Source organism: Trifolium pratense, linkage group LG6 (genome assembly GCF_020283565.1).
Source record: "Trifolium pratense cultivar HEN17-A07 linkage group LG6, ARS_RC_1.1, whole genome shotgun sequence".
In the NCBI taxonomy this organism is placed as follows: Eukaryota; Viridiplantae; Streptophyta; class Magnoliopsida; order Fabales; family Fabaceae; genus Trifolium; species Trifolium pratense.
In genome coordinates this window covers 30,479,014-30,497,916 of record NC_060064.1, presented here as the reverse complement: position 1 = coordinate 30,497,916, position 18,903 = coordinate 30,479,014, and the positions used below count along the sequence as shown (strand labels likewise).

At 30.0% G+C, this 18,903-nt stretch overlaps 1 protein-coding gene and 1 non-coding gene across 2 annotated transcripts; both read right to left on the bottom strand.

Moving 5' to 3' along the window:
- Nucleotides 1–2,796: 2,796 nt before the first annotated feature.
- TRNAG-UCC lies at nt 2,797–2,868 on the bottom strand. The gene has a single exon. It is a non-coding gene; the product is annotated as a tRNA-Gly (tRNA).
- Nucleotides 2,869–10,123: 7,255 nt separating this feature from the next.
- LOC123891426 (transcription factor TCP20) lies at nt 10,124–11,648 on the bottom strand. Its single transcript, XM_045941300.1, has 2 exons — nt 10,413–11,648; nt 10,124–10,316 (listed from the first exon to the last, which is right to left on the bottom strand). Exon 1 carries the CDS (start codon nt 11,436–11,438, stop codon nt 10,617–10,619), a length of 822 nt encoding a protein of 273 aa, XP_045797256.1. The 5' UTR covers nt 11,439–11,648; the 3' UTR covers nt 10,124–10,316; nt 10,413–10,616.
- Between the last annotated feature and the right edge of the window lie 7,255 nt (nt 11,649–18,903).

The window sequence follows — 18,903 nt, the reverse complement described above, 5'->3', positions numbered from 1 at the left end:
TGATTTTGAATCAAACTGGTTCTTTTCTGTTTAATTTGGTTTTATCGATTTTATTTTATCCACTTTTTACCTTCGAAATTTAGACCTTGTGAGATTTTCTGCCACAGGTCTAAGCCCCACCTATTTACGTTGGGTGGCTAACGATCATTCTTTTCCCTGTACTTTACTAAATAAGTTGTGCTCGTGCACCCAACTGATTTTCTATGCATACCTCAGGAAAAAATGACTATTTTTTTTTTTAAAAAATGGGGGGCAAAAATTAAAACTAATCAAAATATCAATAGTGAATCTATGACCTGAAAGTGACTAAACCCACTTATTTTCCACCGCAATATTTGGAGTATAGATTTGTAAATTGGAATTGTCATGTGGAGATTAGGTTGAGGTTTGGATAAAGAATGTATACATATAATCTTGCATCTAACTACTTGTCTTGTCCATTAGTTGCTTACTATATTTGATAATCAAATCTAGAGATTACACAGAATCTTCCCATCGACATGCTCAATAAACAGAGACCACAAAGTTGAAAAACCTACTTGACAAATTGTATTATATAATTAGCCAAAGAAATTACGTTACATAATTATTCTTTTTGACAAGATTATACATATAATTATTACTAGTTAATGAACTTGAGCCCAAAAAAACCTAATCACTAAGTTCTTAATTACTATTGTTTATCTTATATGGAGACACTATTATTATTAATAAAATGTATTAAGATTTAACTAAGATATTGAGTGCAAGTGATAAATGAACTTCTCCTATGACGAATTGTTCGGACGAATCTTGCATCACATTTTTTTTAAAGGAGTTGTATCATACTTATGAGTCTCACACTGAGTATATCAAAGTGTTCAATGTAATACTTAAGTCATGACTTCATGAGACTTCTCACTTATTAGACTAGTCTTTTAGTTGGACTCTCCTCATGTGATAAAATCCTAACGATATATCTCACCTCGCACAATCCCTAGTCGCTACCTTTTATCCCTTCTTTTCTCTCTAGCACCGTTAGAGGTAGAGTTTCAATCTCCCTTGAAGATTCATTAAAAGATACTCCCTCTAATACTTTTTATAAGAAATACTTTGAAAAAATCACACAGATCAAGGAAGTACATTGTAAATGGTTATTTTCAATTAATACTCTTAAAAATTTAAATTTACTCCATGTATATCCTTATTTAATTAATCTTAATTCAACTAACTTACTTATTTTTAATATTATCTTTCATAATAAATAAGGGCATAAGTGAAATTAAATATTTAAAACATTTGAAAATTGGTCAATGTTTCTTATAAAAAGGACCAAATATTTTTTATTCAAAGTGTTCCTTATAAAAAGGACTGGAGGGAGTATAACTATAGTATTACCTCTTGAATTCATCCAATCTAGCAATGATTTATCTTGTCAAAAAAATAAAAAATCTAGCAATGATTTGTGAATTAAATCAAATATAATGAAGTTTCCATCTTCATAATTTTAACTTGGATGTAAATCGTTTTATGCATAATCAATATATTTGTAAATAATTAAAATTGTATTTTTCTTTAAATTTTAATCTTATGTTCTAGGTTTGAGAATGTGGATCCATGTTTATGACTTAGCTAGAAAAAGTTATTATTGTATTTTTCTTCAGATTTGTTGAGTATGCCATGAAATATAAGTTACGAAAGTCAGAAATCCTGGGTGCATGCTGGTTTGGGCGCGCATGCTCATGGGCTCGGGACGTGCTATGAGCCTGAACACTGCTTGCTGCGCCAGGCGCAGGCCCATGGGATTTGTGGAAAATTTGAAGTGATTATGAGCATGAATTTCATGGTTTAATCCTATACAAATAGATGATTGTTTCCTTGAACCGAAGATCTAAGGACACATGTAAAATTGGTCACTGTTCAAGACCATATTTTAATTGGTTACTAGAACGGCTATGATATATCATCAATCAATCACATACACTCTAAAATTTTATAAATTGAAACATCTTATCTTATTTTTCAATCACTCGTTCATACAATATTTTATTCAAAATATTTTCATGGGGTTGAAGGAATAGTTCGTATTTTAACTTGCGAATGATGTTTCATTTAAAATATTTTCATGGGGGTTAGGGAAGGGTGAGGGAACAAGCAAATTAGATTTTTATAAGGTTTGCTAGTTAAAGTGCGAACTGGATTCTCACTTTAAATAGCAAACTGTATTTTTCCATATTTTACGTTTTTACACGGTTGTTACTAACCTACAACTACAAGAGAACAAAATTGAAAAGGTAGGACACAAAGACGGGGGCGCAAAAAGAAATCTCCATATCCATTAGGCATGAGGGGCCTAAGTCCAATTTCCTGCAATAAAATCAATTGGGAGTTATGAGTTATTATAACTCAAATTCCCACATTTACTATATACACGCCTCCATCTCCTATTGGTTAATAATGAATATAATAATCCTAAATTTGAGTTATAAACAAAAATCCTAAATTTGAATCTCTATCCCTAAATTATCAAAAGGCTTGTATAGTGATTATGGCGGATTAGCTTTCGTTCTTTATTTTTAGAACTCATGTTTGTATTTTTTTAGACATTCATTCTACTTATTTTGTTAAATATATTTCTTTGGCTTCTTAAAAAAAAAAACTCAAACGTACATGGAGGTGTGTGCATACTGTTGATTTTGTGATTAGTTTCTTTCAAATTATGCATTTGTGCAAAATAATTTTGGAGAACAAAAGTACTAGCAACACACTCACATGGATAAAATTTCAATTAGCAAAAAATAAAATTGGTAAAACCAATGCGTTTGCCGGGAGTCGAACCCGGGTCTATTGCTTGGAAGGCAATTATCCTAACCGTTGGACTACAAACGCTTCACATTTATTTTAGAATTTAAAAACACATTTCCTTTAAGAACTGTAGGAATTCTCGATCTTCAAATTATCAATGCAAACGTGCGTTGCTTGAACATAATTTGACCGCAGCTATCTAGATCTCGCGCCTATCTACATATTAATTTTAGAATTTAAAAACATATTTAACAATTTTACGTTATATTTTATTCAATGTGTAACTCTTAACACACCTCTCTCACATTAAAAAATTGAACATCAGGAGCATATGATCCAATAACGATCAACTCTGCAAGCCTTAAATAAACTCAAATATCATTTTAAAATTTAAATTAAATCTAATTCAAATAAAACTGACTTATAAAATGAAATATGCCTCCGACTTCGAAATACATTTTTGTTCATATCTCATTACTACTATAAACTTTACATTTTGTCCTCTAAATCTTCAACATACATCCCAAAGAGGGTTCAAAAATTATTTTTGTTTTTTTCTTCTAAAATATAATTTAATTCACTGTAGTCAGTGTCTCAACCTAATGCTAATATATCCTTGGAATTGATGTCTGTTTTTTTCATGTGCATGCACCTGAATTTGTTGGTACCTCTGATTACACAGTGAAAGAGAAAATAAAAAAGACAGTTTCAATCCACACACAGATCATTATGCATGCTTGTGTGTTCTGAATCTTGAATGAGCAGCATACAACAGTTGGAAGCACTTTCTACTTTCTTTTTTTTTACTACTTCTTGCTTTAACTTTTTAAGCGTGTGGAATGAATGATCTTTATGTATACATCTTCAATTTCACACTTTTCTCTTTCCCATTGGTGGTTTTTCATTAACAATATACTATTTGTGTATTCCAGTTCCAACAATGATACATTGACATTTACTCTTTTACAACATTAAGGTGTATCCATAAACGGTTTTCATTTTATATAATTTGTGAAAATTGAAAATAATTTCACGCTGCAACAGCCGTATTGTGTATCACAATAACTACAATGACTATAATCGCAACTACTACACAGGTGCAAAGCTACGAGTAAGCATGGGGTAGACAATATTGCTACCCCAAAAATTATATTTTAATTGAATAATTTGGTATATTTATAAATAGCTACCACAATAATATATTTAGTAATCATAAATGTGTTTATTTGTAAAAAATTAGTAGAAATAAAAAAGTTAAAAATATTTACTTGTTTGATAGATGTGCATTTTGTCTTATTTTAAGAATTTTGGACTCTTAAATATAATTATAAAGAGAATTTTGTTAACAATAAAAATATTTAAAACAACACTCAAAATATATATTTTTAGATTTGGCTCCTCAAAGAAAATTAGCTAGGTCTCTCTTTAAAAAAATAAAAAAATAAAAATTAGCTAGCTTCACTAATGCCGCTATTGCATCCGACCGCAACCGTAATTTAAAACTATATGGCATGGAACTCCACTCTTAAGGTAAAACTTTGGCAAGACTTGTTTGATTATATGGCTAATTATATATACAATAAAAAAACCTCAATAAAAGATGGTTGTATTTTATCCTAAAATATGAGAGAAGTGAAGAAAATAAGGGATTGAACATGCATGTGTGTGTATGGTAACAACATCAAGACAAAATTCAACCCACATGCATAATGAAAGTGCCTCAACAATAAGAGTTAAAAAAGATATGCGATTGCCCTCTATGAAGTAAATGGGATGTGAGAATCTTGCAAAGGGAAAAACTTGTTTCACTTGAAACATGAAAAAGGATTGTGAACCAAAACAAATAAAATCAACAAATTTCATTTTAGATACCTTGTGAGATTAGCGTGTTATTAGAAATGAGTATTGGGTCTAATTCAATCTTACAAAACCGGCTTGTAAGGTGAGGATTGCCTCTAGTATATAAACACTTAGTCGGGTCATCTCTCAACCGATGTGTGACTCTTAACACACCCCCCGGTAGGTGGCTCGATAGCGAAAACGTGATAACAGGTGGCCCAACGGATCGTGGAGAGGCTCTGATACCAACTTAGAAATGGGTATTGAGCTTAACTCAACCTTACAAAACCGGCTTGTAAGGTGAAGATTGCCTCTAGTATATAAATATTTAGTCACGCGTCATTGTCACTAGGCTACTTGATAAATAAAGAGAAGATTACAAAGCTACATAAAAGTGCAAATCTAAAATAACAACAAAAGCAAAACAAAAGCTCCAACATTAGAGGCACAATTTCACAACTACGACGGTCACCAATACCCCAAAGCCACACGCAAGAAACAAAAGCAAAACCAGCCAAAGTAAAAGTACCAACTTCAACCCAAGGGCATTATTCTTTATATTTTCAATAGGTTAATTACCAAAATTCCAATATTATTTTACTATTTGTATTCATTAACTAGTTTATAGTTAACATTTTCCTTTAACAACATTCCTTTAAACTCGTTAGCAAGATAAAAAAATAAAATATAAATAGAAGGTCAAGTCTACGGTCTGCAAGTAATTCAAGTTTTTATCTTGTGCGAACTTTTTTTCCGTATTAATTATAAAAATCTTGCTATTAAATTAAATGAAATATTATGATGTAACATAATTAAATGGTAAAATTTATTAATCTGGTAATAAAAATAAAACAAGTGCATAATAAAAAATTTGTATTATTTGTGCATATATAGAAACCTTAAACAATGTGACAATTTATAAACTCAAAAGTGAAAATTTAGTACTTAAGTAAGTGGCTTGTAGCTGGCTCAACCGGAATACCAATTGATTTTATTTTTTTTATATTGACAATTAGCTGCTTTTGAATTGGTTCAATCCAGCAAAAAGTCACAGAACATAGAAATCTAGGAAGACCTAAATTGAATTGATTGATAGGGGTAATCAAACTTTTTTCTTATTTTCAAAAAGAAAATGTGCATCTTGTGTTATACTCCCTCCGGTCCTATACATAAGACCATTTATAATGGTGTTGAATTTGAGTGTTGAATTATTGGAGAGGTATGTTGAAAATGTGTGTTGAATGATGTGGAGGAGAGAGATGTTGAAAGAATTCAACATAGTTGAATGTTGAAAGGAGGGACATGTGGCGCATTTTGATTGGCTGTCTGGATTTTTATCACATTAATACTTTGAACTCAATTATTTCATTGCAAATTATTTTTTTATTTTTTTACCAAAATTCATGATTTTTTTTTGTCTATAAATAGAGACTTGGTTCATTTGATTTGGACACATAAAAAAAACAAGTTTTTCATTATCTTAATCTTATTATTATCTTTCTATTAATATTTATTTTGAAGTTTTAGTTTTTTTAGTGAAATAGATCCCAATAATCATTTCAACACCGAAAATTCTTCTAATTATCCCAACAATTATTTAAATAAGTTTTGTTTTTATTACAAAAAACTAAAAATAAATTGTTAAGTGTTTATTATTTTAATTTAATTTTAATCGATAATTGTAATCTTATGTAATCATAAAAACAAAAATTTAAATTTAAATAAGAATATGAAATAAAAAGTGGTGGGGTAGAGTGTTGAATGAAAAACCATTGGAGAGGATAAATGTTGAATGAGTGTTGAAATATTAGGTGGAAGAAAGAGAAAATGATGTGGAGTGTTGGAAATTAAAAAAGTTAGTGTTGAATGTTGAAATCATTGTAGATGGTCTAAGAGAAAATTTACTTTTTAGATTCATTAAGAATGTAATGTATTTGATCCATAATATGGTCTAGATACATTAGATTCTTAATGAATCTAAAAAGTAAATTTTCTTTTATATATAGGACTTAAGGGAGTGTTCAACAAAAAGACTGTCGATAAAAATTAAAGTTGGTGGATGCATAGATGAAATGAAATGTAAATTAGAAGCACAAATTATAGATTGGAGTGAGAAGGCAAAATCATGGTAGCCACTCAATGACCATGCTTGGTTGACAAAAATCAATTGAAAAAACACAAAAGCCCCTTCATGCCAATTTTAAATTGCAATAAACAAATCATAGTGTTTGTTGAATAAATAATATTTAATTAACTACCAGATGTTTTGTATACTTGGAAAAAAGTTATAGTTGGAATCACACTAGCTGTTTTTGAAAATTTTATGATATAAATTGTAAGAGAGATGCAAAATTACTTATCACTAGAAGTAATCTTGAATTAGAAGGGAGATAAAAATTATAATTGACCTTATTTTGAAATTGGAGCTTGGAGGCCTATTTTTGATTTGTAAGGATCAAAATGAATGGATGAGATCAAATATTATCCTCGTATTAAATTGTTATATAAATAGTAAATTAATTTGATCCGTCCAATCATAAATCTATGTCTGAGATTGCTTACTCATGTAACAGTGTGATGCAGCTACAACAGCGAATACAAATCCCCTATTTTTCTTTCGTACTAAAAAATTGGATTTGGATTACATGCCTCAAGAATTTCATGCATTCACGCCGTCAATATATTAGTTGTAGTTGGAAATTAAACCCTATAGTTATCCACATTGACTATGCAAATGAAACCATATTTTTTCATGCATTATACACAAGTTAAAATAAAAATAAAAGAGTCCCCGTGAGCTTAGCTCAGTTGGTAGGAACATCGCACTATATGTGCAGGAATCCGGATTCGAACCCGGGACATTCCGCTTATTCACCTTAAGGTGGATTTTTTAGCCACTAAGCTACTTGACAAAAAAAATTAAAAAAAAAAATTAAAAAAAAAATGAAAAAAAATAAAGGAAGGAATTAAACGTACAAGTAAAAACTAAGATAAGCAAAACGTTGAGAAAATGTAATCAGTTTAAGTTAACAAGTGAGTTGGTTGATTTTAATTTTGTAATTTATTTAACCAAGACAAAGATACAATGATAAACATGTGTGATACATTTCTTAAATACCTAAATCACATGGAGTCTACTCTTTTACATTTACATAGAAAGAGAAGTGATTGACATAATATAATGTGCTAGAATTGATGCAATACTTGAAAGACAAGTCGATGAAAGTGTACTTATTTTACAGAGTTAGAATCCTCTTCTTTCTTTTTTTTTTTAAATGTTGTTAGAATTCTCTTTTTAAATAGAATCCTCCATTTCTTTTGAGAAATTGAAAAAATTTCAATCCATTTCTTTTTTTATATATAGTAAATGCCATATTGAAGTTGAAGCACTAATAGGTCACAGAAGATGGGCACCATTTCATTGTCATTTACTTGTTTAAATAATATAAGAGCTCAAACATCAACTTGCATTCAAAGCCAAAAAAAAGAGCTCACAAATAACTACCATGCAGTGGTACTAAAAACTATACACACATTTTGGCAGTTTGTCAGTGTTTTCTGGAGCAACAATATTCTTAGGATATTTTATATGAAAAATTGGGGAATTAAATATTACTAGTATAATTTTTTGGTGTTTGAATGTGTCAAAACTATAGTCATTGATTTAACCAAAATTAAAAATTAAAAATTTCCTTTGTAATAATTACTAGTTTGCTTGTCAAATGTGTTTTCCGTTAGTAATTTGATCCTTGAATGTGTCTTCGAGTACATTCAAGGATGCTTCTAGAAATTTGATGCATTTTAAGGTTGACAACGACACCACTTTGCACATTTAAAAATCAAACAAATGAGGGAATTTGAACTTTGTCCGTTGAGATTATAAAATCAAACTCTTACTACTAAACTTACTACTCGCGGAGAGAGCTGCAATACTCAAACAAATTACTTGTTTGAAAAGTTTCACTTCCAAGATAAGAGTCTAATTATATAGATTTCCAATCAGATCAACATTAAACAACTACTACATCATGTTATCAATATAATATTATTAACATAGTATAATTTAGTCAACAAAGGTTTTATCAACAAGGTTAGCACATGACACATTAATCTTACCTACCTATATCATTACCCTTTAATCAATTAGTCAGTAGAGAGTAGTTAAAATTTGAAACAATAAGCTGATTCTGAAAAAACTCATTTAAGTTAACAGTGCATGAGTAGAAAACCACAAAGGCACAAACAGGTTGCAACTATCAAGCACCGACATCAAATATAACACTAATACATAGACACCGTAATAATTTGCAAATTTGAATATAAACATGTGTGTGTCGGACACTGTCGAAGACACCTTCAATTTGAAGTGTCGATTCTACATAAGTTTACAATATGAAGACACCTTCAATTTCATATCTAATTGCTTTGAAATAGACTCTTTACTGGCCTAAAGAATTTAACTGAAGGTGAAAGGTCTTAAAAGCTAAAAAGAAATGCATTTTGTTATGTCAAAAACTATTCATGTGAATTCTCCATCTAAGTAATCTCAGGCAAAGTTCATATGCAAAAAGTCTAGCCAAATGGAGAATGAAATGCAGAATTACAGGAAGAGTCCAAACCGGTTTAAGGGCTGCTCGCCCTACCAAAGTACTAAAGGCTTTGGAGGCTTACGCCTCCCTATTACACGGCCTAAGAAAAGGTAGCTCGCTGTAACGCCCTTAGAGTGTAAGCACTGCTAAAGAAAGGAAAAACCAATGCCAAGTATCATAATGGAACTGTTTTTTGACAGTAAAAAATGGTACAATTACTATCTATGAAGAAATTATTACACACCGGACATGACACTGACACATAAATGGAAATGACACCAACCATAAATTAAGAAAATGGAAATAGTTGAAAATAACTGCATATGTCGGTGTTCAGCACCAGATACATCTTTAGTTCAAAGTGTCGGTGCTACATAGAAAATCTGAGCTATTAGATGACTGATATTTTGAATTTGTATTTGAATCTAATTTGTTTATATCGAAACATGAACCATCTGATCTTTGTTGTCCAACAGAAAACAGCTCCAAAAGAATTTGATTGAAGTTACTGCATTACTTTATAATTGTAGCAAATTCAGGCAGAAATTAGTGTTGTCGATGCTTACATTGAACTACTTTAGCTTCTTTTGAAACTATGAAGCACCAACACAAACACAAACATACCAAATACAATCTTGACACATCAAAACCGATAATAATTTGAGGAGAAAAAAAAAAGGTAATTGAATGCAACGACACGTATCAGACACGCCTTCAGTCTGAAGTGTCGGCCTATGAGATAGCAAATCAGAACAATGGTAACAACCTAACAACAAATTAGCTTATGTGATAACTGATAAGAGTGTTTCAAATTGACCAGTTCATAGAAGTAATCTGCATTTTGCAAGTGTCTTTCTTTCCTCACACAGACATTAAAATTTCTTAGCTGATAAAGTACTAATAATACCAAATTAAGAACTTTAACAAATATAAGATTATGAAACTATATCATCAATTTTCACAAACAAACTGATCATCACTTCACTCCATCCTAATCTATATAGAACAACAAAAAATAATCAACACACCTCTGAATTAAAACAATCAAGTTTTAAGGCCAAACCAAATCAATAAAATCCTATATCTCTCACCATCCAATTCCACCTACAACAAGTAAACAACACAATAATTATAACCAATCAAAAACTTCAAATAAATTTAAAAAAAAACACACACACACAAAACTTGTAAAATCCTCACCTTATATTTGAACCCTTGAACTCCTCTATTTCCTCAAACTCTACCAAATATACAACAAAATAAGAAAACCATTTTTTTTGGTATTAACCCTCTGGTTCCCAAGAAAAGGAGTTCCGGTAATCCAGAGGTAAGTAAAGTCTGAGCAGGAAAAAACTATTTTTTTTATAAACCTCAAATTTTCCACAAATTGATGAAAAAATCACTCTACTGTCCTGAACTTTGAGAATCATCTTTAGTAGGATTCTGCTGATTCTGCTGCTGAACCCTATTTTGATTTTGACCAATTTGCTGATAAATCTGAGTCAAAGCTTGTTGATTCAATACACCAATATGTCCATCTTGTGATAATCCTAATTCCAAACCAGGCATCTGTTGATTTCCACCCAAAATTGATGTAAAACTCATTCCACCCAAATTAGTTGCTGATGTTGGCATATCAAAACCAGAAAAACCAATTTTTTGAAAATAATTTGAACTATTATTTTCACTAGTAGATGATGATTGTTGAAAACCAAATCCATGAGGCCATAAACTTGAAGAACTAACATGATGGGCTTGATGGGCCTGTTGTTGGGCTTGTTGTTGATGGGCCTGAGCCCAATTTGTTCTATCAAGTTGTAAACCAGAAGATAAAGATGAAGCTTGGTTTGTTAAAGTGTTTGAAGATGAAGATAAAGCTGAAGCAGGAATTGTTCCTGTTCCAGTTGCAGCTATAATTGATGGTTCAGATTGTTGAAGAAGCCATTGAATTGTTTCACCATCTGATTTATGACCTAATTCTCTTGTGAGTTGAAAGATTCTAGCAGCACATAAAGCTGGCATCCTTATTCTTCTACCTCGTCCTTCAACTTTTGTGTGTCTGTCTTTGTTTGATGTTCTTTTTGGTGCTAGTTGTTTCTTTGTTTCTGAATCTTTGCTGTTGTTGTTTGTTTCAGATAACACAATTTGAAGATTTTTTGAATCAGATTGTTGTTTGTTTTCTCCCATGTTTGAAAGTTGTGTTTGTTTTGAGGTTTTGGGATCCATGAATCAATGAATAGAACACAAAAGGGAAAGAAAAGATTAATTATATAAATATACAAAAATATGGAAGAAAATAAATTGATGGGTCTTGTTTGATTGAAGGTTTGAGCTGAAAAGTCTTAAACTTTCATGAGTTTTCACTGTGTTTCTGGCAAGGATTGAGGACATAGCTTTTGATAATTAATTAATTATAATTATAATATTAAAAAATATTAAACTTTATTAAAATCCCAATGTCATGTTTCTTGTTTCTTTGTATCAAACTTTATTTATATTAACCAACGATGAATACATCAGAGGTAAGAATTTGGATTCTTAAGTATGTGGTTAGAGGTTAGATTTCTTATGTATATGGAGAATATTTGATGGAAGAAGAGAATTCACCTTGTATACTTCACATGTCCTCGATGGAGATTAGTCATCGTTAATGACAGTGAAAACTTGGTCGTGAGCTAAGTAAAATCTGATCAATAATTATTTTTACCAGAAATTGAACTCGAATCCTTCCGAGCAACTCATCCTAAAAGTTTTTTTTATTTACAATAAGCTGTAGATCGAACCCAGAACCTCTAACATACTACTCAAATCTCTCACCACAATAAACCTAATAACTTATCCTAAAAGAAATTTATAGTCACTTAAACTCAATAATGTTAATATATTCCATTTTACCTTTTTAAAAAAAACTCAATATTGTTAACTTTATTTATCATTTTGCTTACGGGATAACAATTATCAATAAAAAGTAACACACAACCATGAGATTTTAGATTTAAATTTAAATAAAATATTTATTCAAATAATATTAGTTTTTTATATATATATATATAATTAAGAACATCTAGTTATCAAAGTACGGATAAATACATATTATTATTAAAATAAAAAAAAATAATTACAAGGGAGACTATACCCTACTCCATCGAAATGAATCTAGAACAATAAATCATATAAACTCCTATTAAATCTTAATAAACAAAATAGAAGTATTTTAAAGCACAGCTTAAATTATAATTACAGAATAGTGTCAAATATTTTACTCTATTTTTATTTAAAAAAAAGTTGTGGCTTTTGTTTTTCATTTCTCTATTGTCTTTTCTTACCTCTTTCTTTGTGTAGTGGGTGTTCGAGTTTGACCAAGCAGATATGAATATTTTGAAAGTAACTTTAACTGCTAGTTTCACTACCTTGGATACTACAACAACACTGTGTATTAGTATGTCATGTCTCTTTATACAAAGTACAAACATTAAACAAAAAATAAGTAACCATCTTACCTTTTATGGGATCTCCTTAGTTAACTGAAAATTGGTTTTTATTTTGTATTTTGAGAGTGTGTGTAACAAACTAAATCTTGATCATTAGTGGTGGTTGATTTATGAAACAGACACGGACATCGGACATGACACGGACATTGACACGTCAACACCGATAAAAATTTGAAAAAATAAAATAATTTAGTGTAATCATAAGTATCGGTGTTGGTGTCAGACACGGATACCGACACGTGTCCGACACGGACACGCCTAATTTAAGGAGTGTCGGTGCTTCCTAGTGGTTGATGATAATGTATTAAAAATTAAACTGAATCAGCCGGTTCAATCGGAAATCGAAAAATAGGTTATTTATTTATTGATTTGATCGCAATTATATCTTAGTTGTGTTGTATCGGAGTTAAACCAGTTGAATTACAACCATTTCTACTTTTAGTAGTTATTATTTGCATTTACTTTTTAAAATGTTTTATTTATCATCCAATTCAATAGTTTCACTTATTTAATTTTTAATACAATTGTTTAAATATCAATCTCAAATATTACTTTTTTAAATTTATTATAGAGTTATTTGATCTTACATGAATCATAATGTTTTTTTTTTAAAAAAAAATAATAATAATGGTTCATTTGACTAGGCGAATGTAAGTAATCTGACTTCGCAATAGATTATTTTTTTAATATTTTATTTAATTTTCTTGTTATGAAAAGGAAAGAAATATTTTATTTAAATACAACAATATGCCATTATCTGGCTAGGAAATAAATGTCATGCCATGCCACTATGGTTTTCATGTGGTTTTTTTTCAAAGATGTATTTTCAAAAGAGAATCAAACAATGATTAAAAAAAAAAAGAATCAAATAATGGGATCAAACCATAGCAACCATGAGTAATGGAGTCGTTAAAGAGAGGTATGTCCCAGTTTAGAAACAAAGATTTGTTTTATGTTCAGTGACATAATTTACTATCTATTCAATAGTGGGTCCTCGTCCTTGTTCCTTTAAATACGTACCCTATAGTTTGTGTTGTGGCAGTGATAATGTACCATGTCCTATAAGATTTATCACTTATCATACAGTTTGGTTATGTTGTGCATATTTTCTACTGGACTACATAGTTGAGACTTGAGACACGTTGCTAGAAGTGGATTTGGATTTACTGCTGTTGGGATATCCCACAGTTTCACAAAGTTGCTAAAATCTAGGCCATCAAATTAATCCAACGAACCAGATACAAGTAATCCATCATACAACAACAACACTGTTCATCTTCATCTATACAAATTTTTTTTTCCTTCTGTTCTCTTTCTCTTCTCCGACTCACCCTCTCTCCGTCGGCCAACCTCACTCGCCGACCACCCTCTCTTCGTTGTTCCCTGTGTCTCTCTCACTCTCTAAACCAGTCACCATCATCAGTCATCACCTTCATCACCGTCGTCCTCCTCCATCACCGGCCACCACCACCATCGTCTTCCTCTATTGCCGATACAGATCTGAGATCAAGCTGCCACTCTTGCAAATCTGGTAACAAATTTTAGAGAGACGAAAAAGATGAACAGTTTGACAAACATTAAAATTAAAATAAACAAATTTTCAAATTAGAAGAAACCATTGTATTTCTCTCTCTGGAAACTTACAGCACCATCTTCTTGTTTTGGTTTCTTCAATTTCCGGCCAGTTGAATGGACATGACATCAGAGAAGGAGAGAGAAAAGAGAAGGGTTTTCTGTCATTTTTGCATTAAAATTAAAATAACAATTTTTTAAATTAAAAGAAACCATTGGATTGTTTCAATGGTCAGGATTGTTTCAACTTTGTGAAACTGTGTGATATCCCAACAGCAGTAAATCCAAATCCGCTAGAAGTCTCACATTGACTAAAGATATGACATAGATAGTCTTTATAAGTGTAGTGCAAACCTCAACTCTCAAGCTATAATTTTTGTGGTTGAGTATAGGCCTCTCAAATTCTAATATGGTATCAGAGCCTATCCTAGATTCATTTGTTGTTTGTTGTGAAGACCTCACATATTTGGGTCACCTGTTGTTGTTGATCCCACGTTCCAGCTTGTTCAGTTCTGAACGTGAGGGGTGTGTTAGAAGTCTCACATTGACTAGATATATGACATAGATAGTCTTTATAAGTGTAGTGCAAACCTCAACTCTCAAACTAGCTTTTGTGGTTGAGTATATGCCTCTCAAATTCTAATACACATGAATGGTTTATTTACTTGAAAATAATTAAACTCATAGTGCATCATTAATTTTTCTAAAAAACGTTAACTCTACTTACCTGGCTATTAGCGTGGGTGGGTAACACAATGAAATGAATGATATCTTGAAAAAGAAAACTTGTAAATAGTCATTTTCTCTCATAGCACTACAATTTTAATATGTTGATATACTTTATTTATCTCCAATTTAAGAAAGGTGTATGAACTCATAATCATATTCACTATCACACATAAAAATATAACTAATAAATAAATCATTTATGCGTATTATAACAGAAAATAGAAAGCAAAGTTAACTTCTTTTTTTTTTAGAAAAACTAACGAAAATGACTAACATGACGAATAAAATTAAATTTAAGGGACCAATTCGTAACATTAATTAGTTAAAGGACTAATAGAAATCAATAAATAAATTATGGATAAATTATTCAATTTAGCCTATAATTTTTCTAATGGAAAAAATTAACAAAATCATTTTTTTTTCGATATTCAATCCCATCATGGCAACATATCCCACTATTGACAGCTGTGAAAGCCTGTTTTTATAACCTTATATTGGTGGTGCTCTTATCTAAGGCTGTGTTTTGTTTTGTTGTGAGTAGAAACAAAATTAAATAAAATAAAAAATTAATTGATTGATTTAGAAAGAATTTCAAAATATCAAACTCACCGACATAGTTTTACTCCCTCAAATTTTAATACATTAAATTCTTAATGAATTTAAAAAATAGATGCTCTCTTATATTAACAATCAGAGGGAGTATCGATTTATAATAAGGTGGACTGTCTGCTTTGCCAACCATCTTTTACTAGTAAAAGGAAGGTTGAGTTGCTCCAAAGCCTTCATTGTGATGATGTGGCACATCTAATAAAATTGTTTACAAAAGGATATATCAATACTAAAAAATGAAAAAATGAAAAATTAAATTAAAAGGGACCAACTAAAATTAAATACTCCTAAAACAAAACGGAAATTTTTCATATAATTTATGATTGTGTTAATCCTCTGGAACTTGAAAGAGCACAACTTTTCATATATAAAAAACGTTTACAAAATTAAACATATTTGTAGTTGAGTAGTATCCTATATAAATATGCAATAACCTATCCACTTTCTCACATCATGCAATTGTAATACTCATTTTGTGTGTTCATTCTTTAATCTATCAACCTCTTTGTACTGAAATGTGTTTATTGCTCAAAGGAACTTCAACAAGCTAAGTATCATCGTTTCAAACTCTCATTTTTTTGCGTTATGAGTATATTTTAAAGATTACATAAATTCATTAGTGTGTGTTTCTATATATATATATATAGTTACATTCCCAAGCATGCGACTCAATGTTTAAGAAATTGATATACATAGGTATGAGATAATTGTCTTTCATTTAAGTTTGTAAATTATAATTGTTTGATTACTCTTATGGGTACCGGGCAATAACAGTGAGAGGAAAGCGCTACGAGGACCATCTAATAACTTTTTTAATTATCTCTATCTTTTTTCAGGTTGAAAATGGTCATTTAGTGTTTTGTTCCACAGTTGCAAGCTTTAAGTAATTGTTAGAATATTGTATTTATTTTCAATTTTCAAATCTATTTATCTATCTTCTATCTATTAAGCAAGCATTGTGATGATTTGACACCTCTAAAAAATTTCATGCAACTTCTTATTCTAGGTGAATAAATAAATAATATAACTTTTACAATTCTACAACTTTCTATCTATCTATCTATAATAAAAAAAAATTGATTTTGGATCATCATCGCTTTATTCAAACAACTATTTGATGATACTCTTCAAATTTTTCATTGGCTTTTCTTATAGGATTGAAGCTGAAGTCACTATATATTTAGATTAACCAAATCTTTTTCCATTATTTTATTTCATAATATTGTGGATATTACATTGTATATGTGCTAAAACTTTCTGGTAAAAAAAAAAGTGCTAAAACTACAACCGTCTTTATGTTCTACATTTTTCATTCATAATCATTATGAATTATGTCTTCTAATAATTGTGGATTACGTTTTTCTATAATGGAGTTATGTGTGCGGTCAAAATCAACATGCATTTTTTGGAGCTAGATATATCACCAATAACATGTATGTGACGGTTCGTCTTCAACAAGATGTGTATTTTACTCTTGGTTATTTTGAAGCCTCCATATTTTTGCCTATGTAGCATGCTTTAGAGAAAATTTTCTCTAGCTATATTTAAACATTACTCTAAAATTTATTTTGTGTCCATTTCATCATCCAAATCATTGGTCTTGAGACTAACATAAATTATATCTAGGCAGATTATAATGGGTTTAAAACAAATGCAAATATTGTAAAAAATAAAATGCAAGTAACCTATAATATTACGTTTATATATGGTATATTATATCTATGCATACCTTGGAAGTATTGGAAATTAATAAGTAACAAATAATGTAAATTAATGGTGCTAAAATAAAAAAAGAGGATCAAAATTATAAAAGAAAAAAAATGAAAATACGTCACTAAAGTATGTATATATAAATTATATGTATGCTCAACGTACATAAAAAATATACTATGTATATATAATGACATTTACTATTCTTATTCATTATTCAAAGGTTACATATTATTCACCTTCTATTAGAATGAAATAACTTTTTGCATTGAATACCTTATGGGTTGATGGTTACATTTCAAGTATTGGTTTTTGTGGTAGTTGATGAGTCAATCTCTTGAATATCAGTTATGTTATTCAATGATTAAAAAATTATATTAGTTTACATATATGTCTTTTATTGTTTATAAATTTCAATTTTTTATACGTTCTCAAAATCTTTCAAGACATTAACTCTAATAATTTTCATGTGTAACCAGGTTACTGGATTTATAAATTGTATACTTTATATTGCTTTTAAGATCTTGCAAGACTACAATTCGATCTAATAATTTTTTGTGCATAATATTTTGAGAATATGATTTAAGAGTACTGCTTTGTATTATAAAAAAAAAGTACCCCTCTATAAAAAAAGAGTATTGCATTCTAATAAGCACTACTAAACTATACTGAAAACCCGAATAAAAATTATTCAATAGCAAAAGACAAAAAAATCATTAAAAAAAATGAAAGATAAAAAAAAATGAATTAAGCATAGTAAAAAGAAGATAAATAAAACCGCTAGCTAAAAACATTATGAAAATTTTTGACCAATAAAATATGGGATATAAATATTCTACCAGGTGAATGTTTGAGAAGAAACTTCAATAGAAACAATTTATTATCAGAACAAGAATCGTCTTTTTTATAAATCTGAGAGACCTTAAATTGTGTGAAGGGGTAGAGTAAATAGTTATAATTTTTCAAGATTAAGATGAAAAATCATCAACTATATAAATTGTTGATGCTCATACGTCAAAATAAATTTTAGAAAACCCACTTGGGGTTGGTCGAGTGGTGTTGGCTTGGGCCCTTGGAGTATGCTCCTCTCAAGGTCTCAGGTTCGATTTCCACTGGTGCCAATTTCGGTGGGCTAAGTCCATACAGAGCAAAAAAAAACTCTGGCTTTAAATGGGGCCCCCGCAAGTGGGCGGTTGGATTGGTCCCCTTGGATTAGTCGGTCCTAAGGCCGGATACCAAGTTTTCAAAAAAAAAATAAATAAATAAATAAATTTTAGAAATTGTAGAAACCGTAGATATTAAAACATAATTACATGCAAAATAATAAGGTGATTTAGATAATCTCATTCTTTACATATAGTGTGTGCATGTGATCTGAAATTCACTAAAAATTCCAAAATTATTGATTTGATTTAAATAATAATGCAAATATTTAAATAAAATAAGTACATATTCTATAAAGTGCTAAAAAAATGTTTAAGTTACGGCTCAAAATAAAATAGTTAGATGTTTGTAAGAAAAATATAACATTTTTTAAAGCAAATAATAAGATGACATGTGAAATTCTTCTAAAATAATAA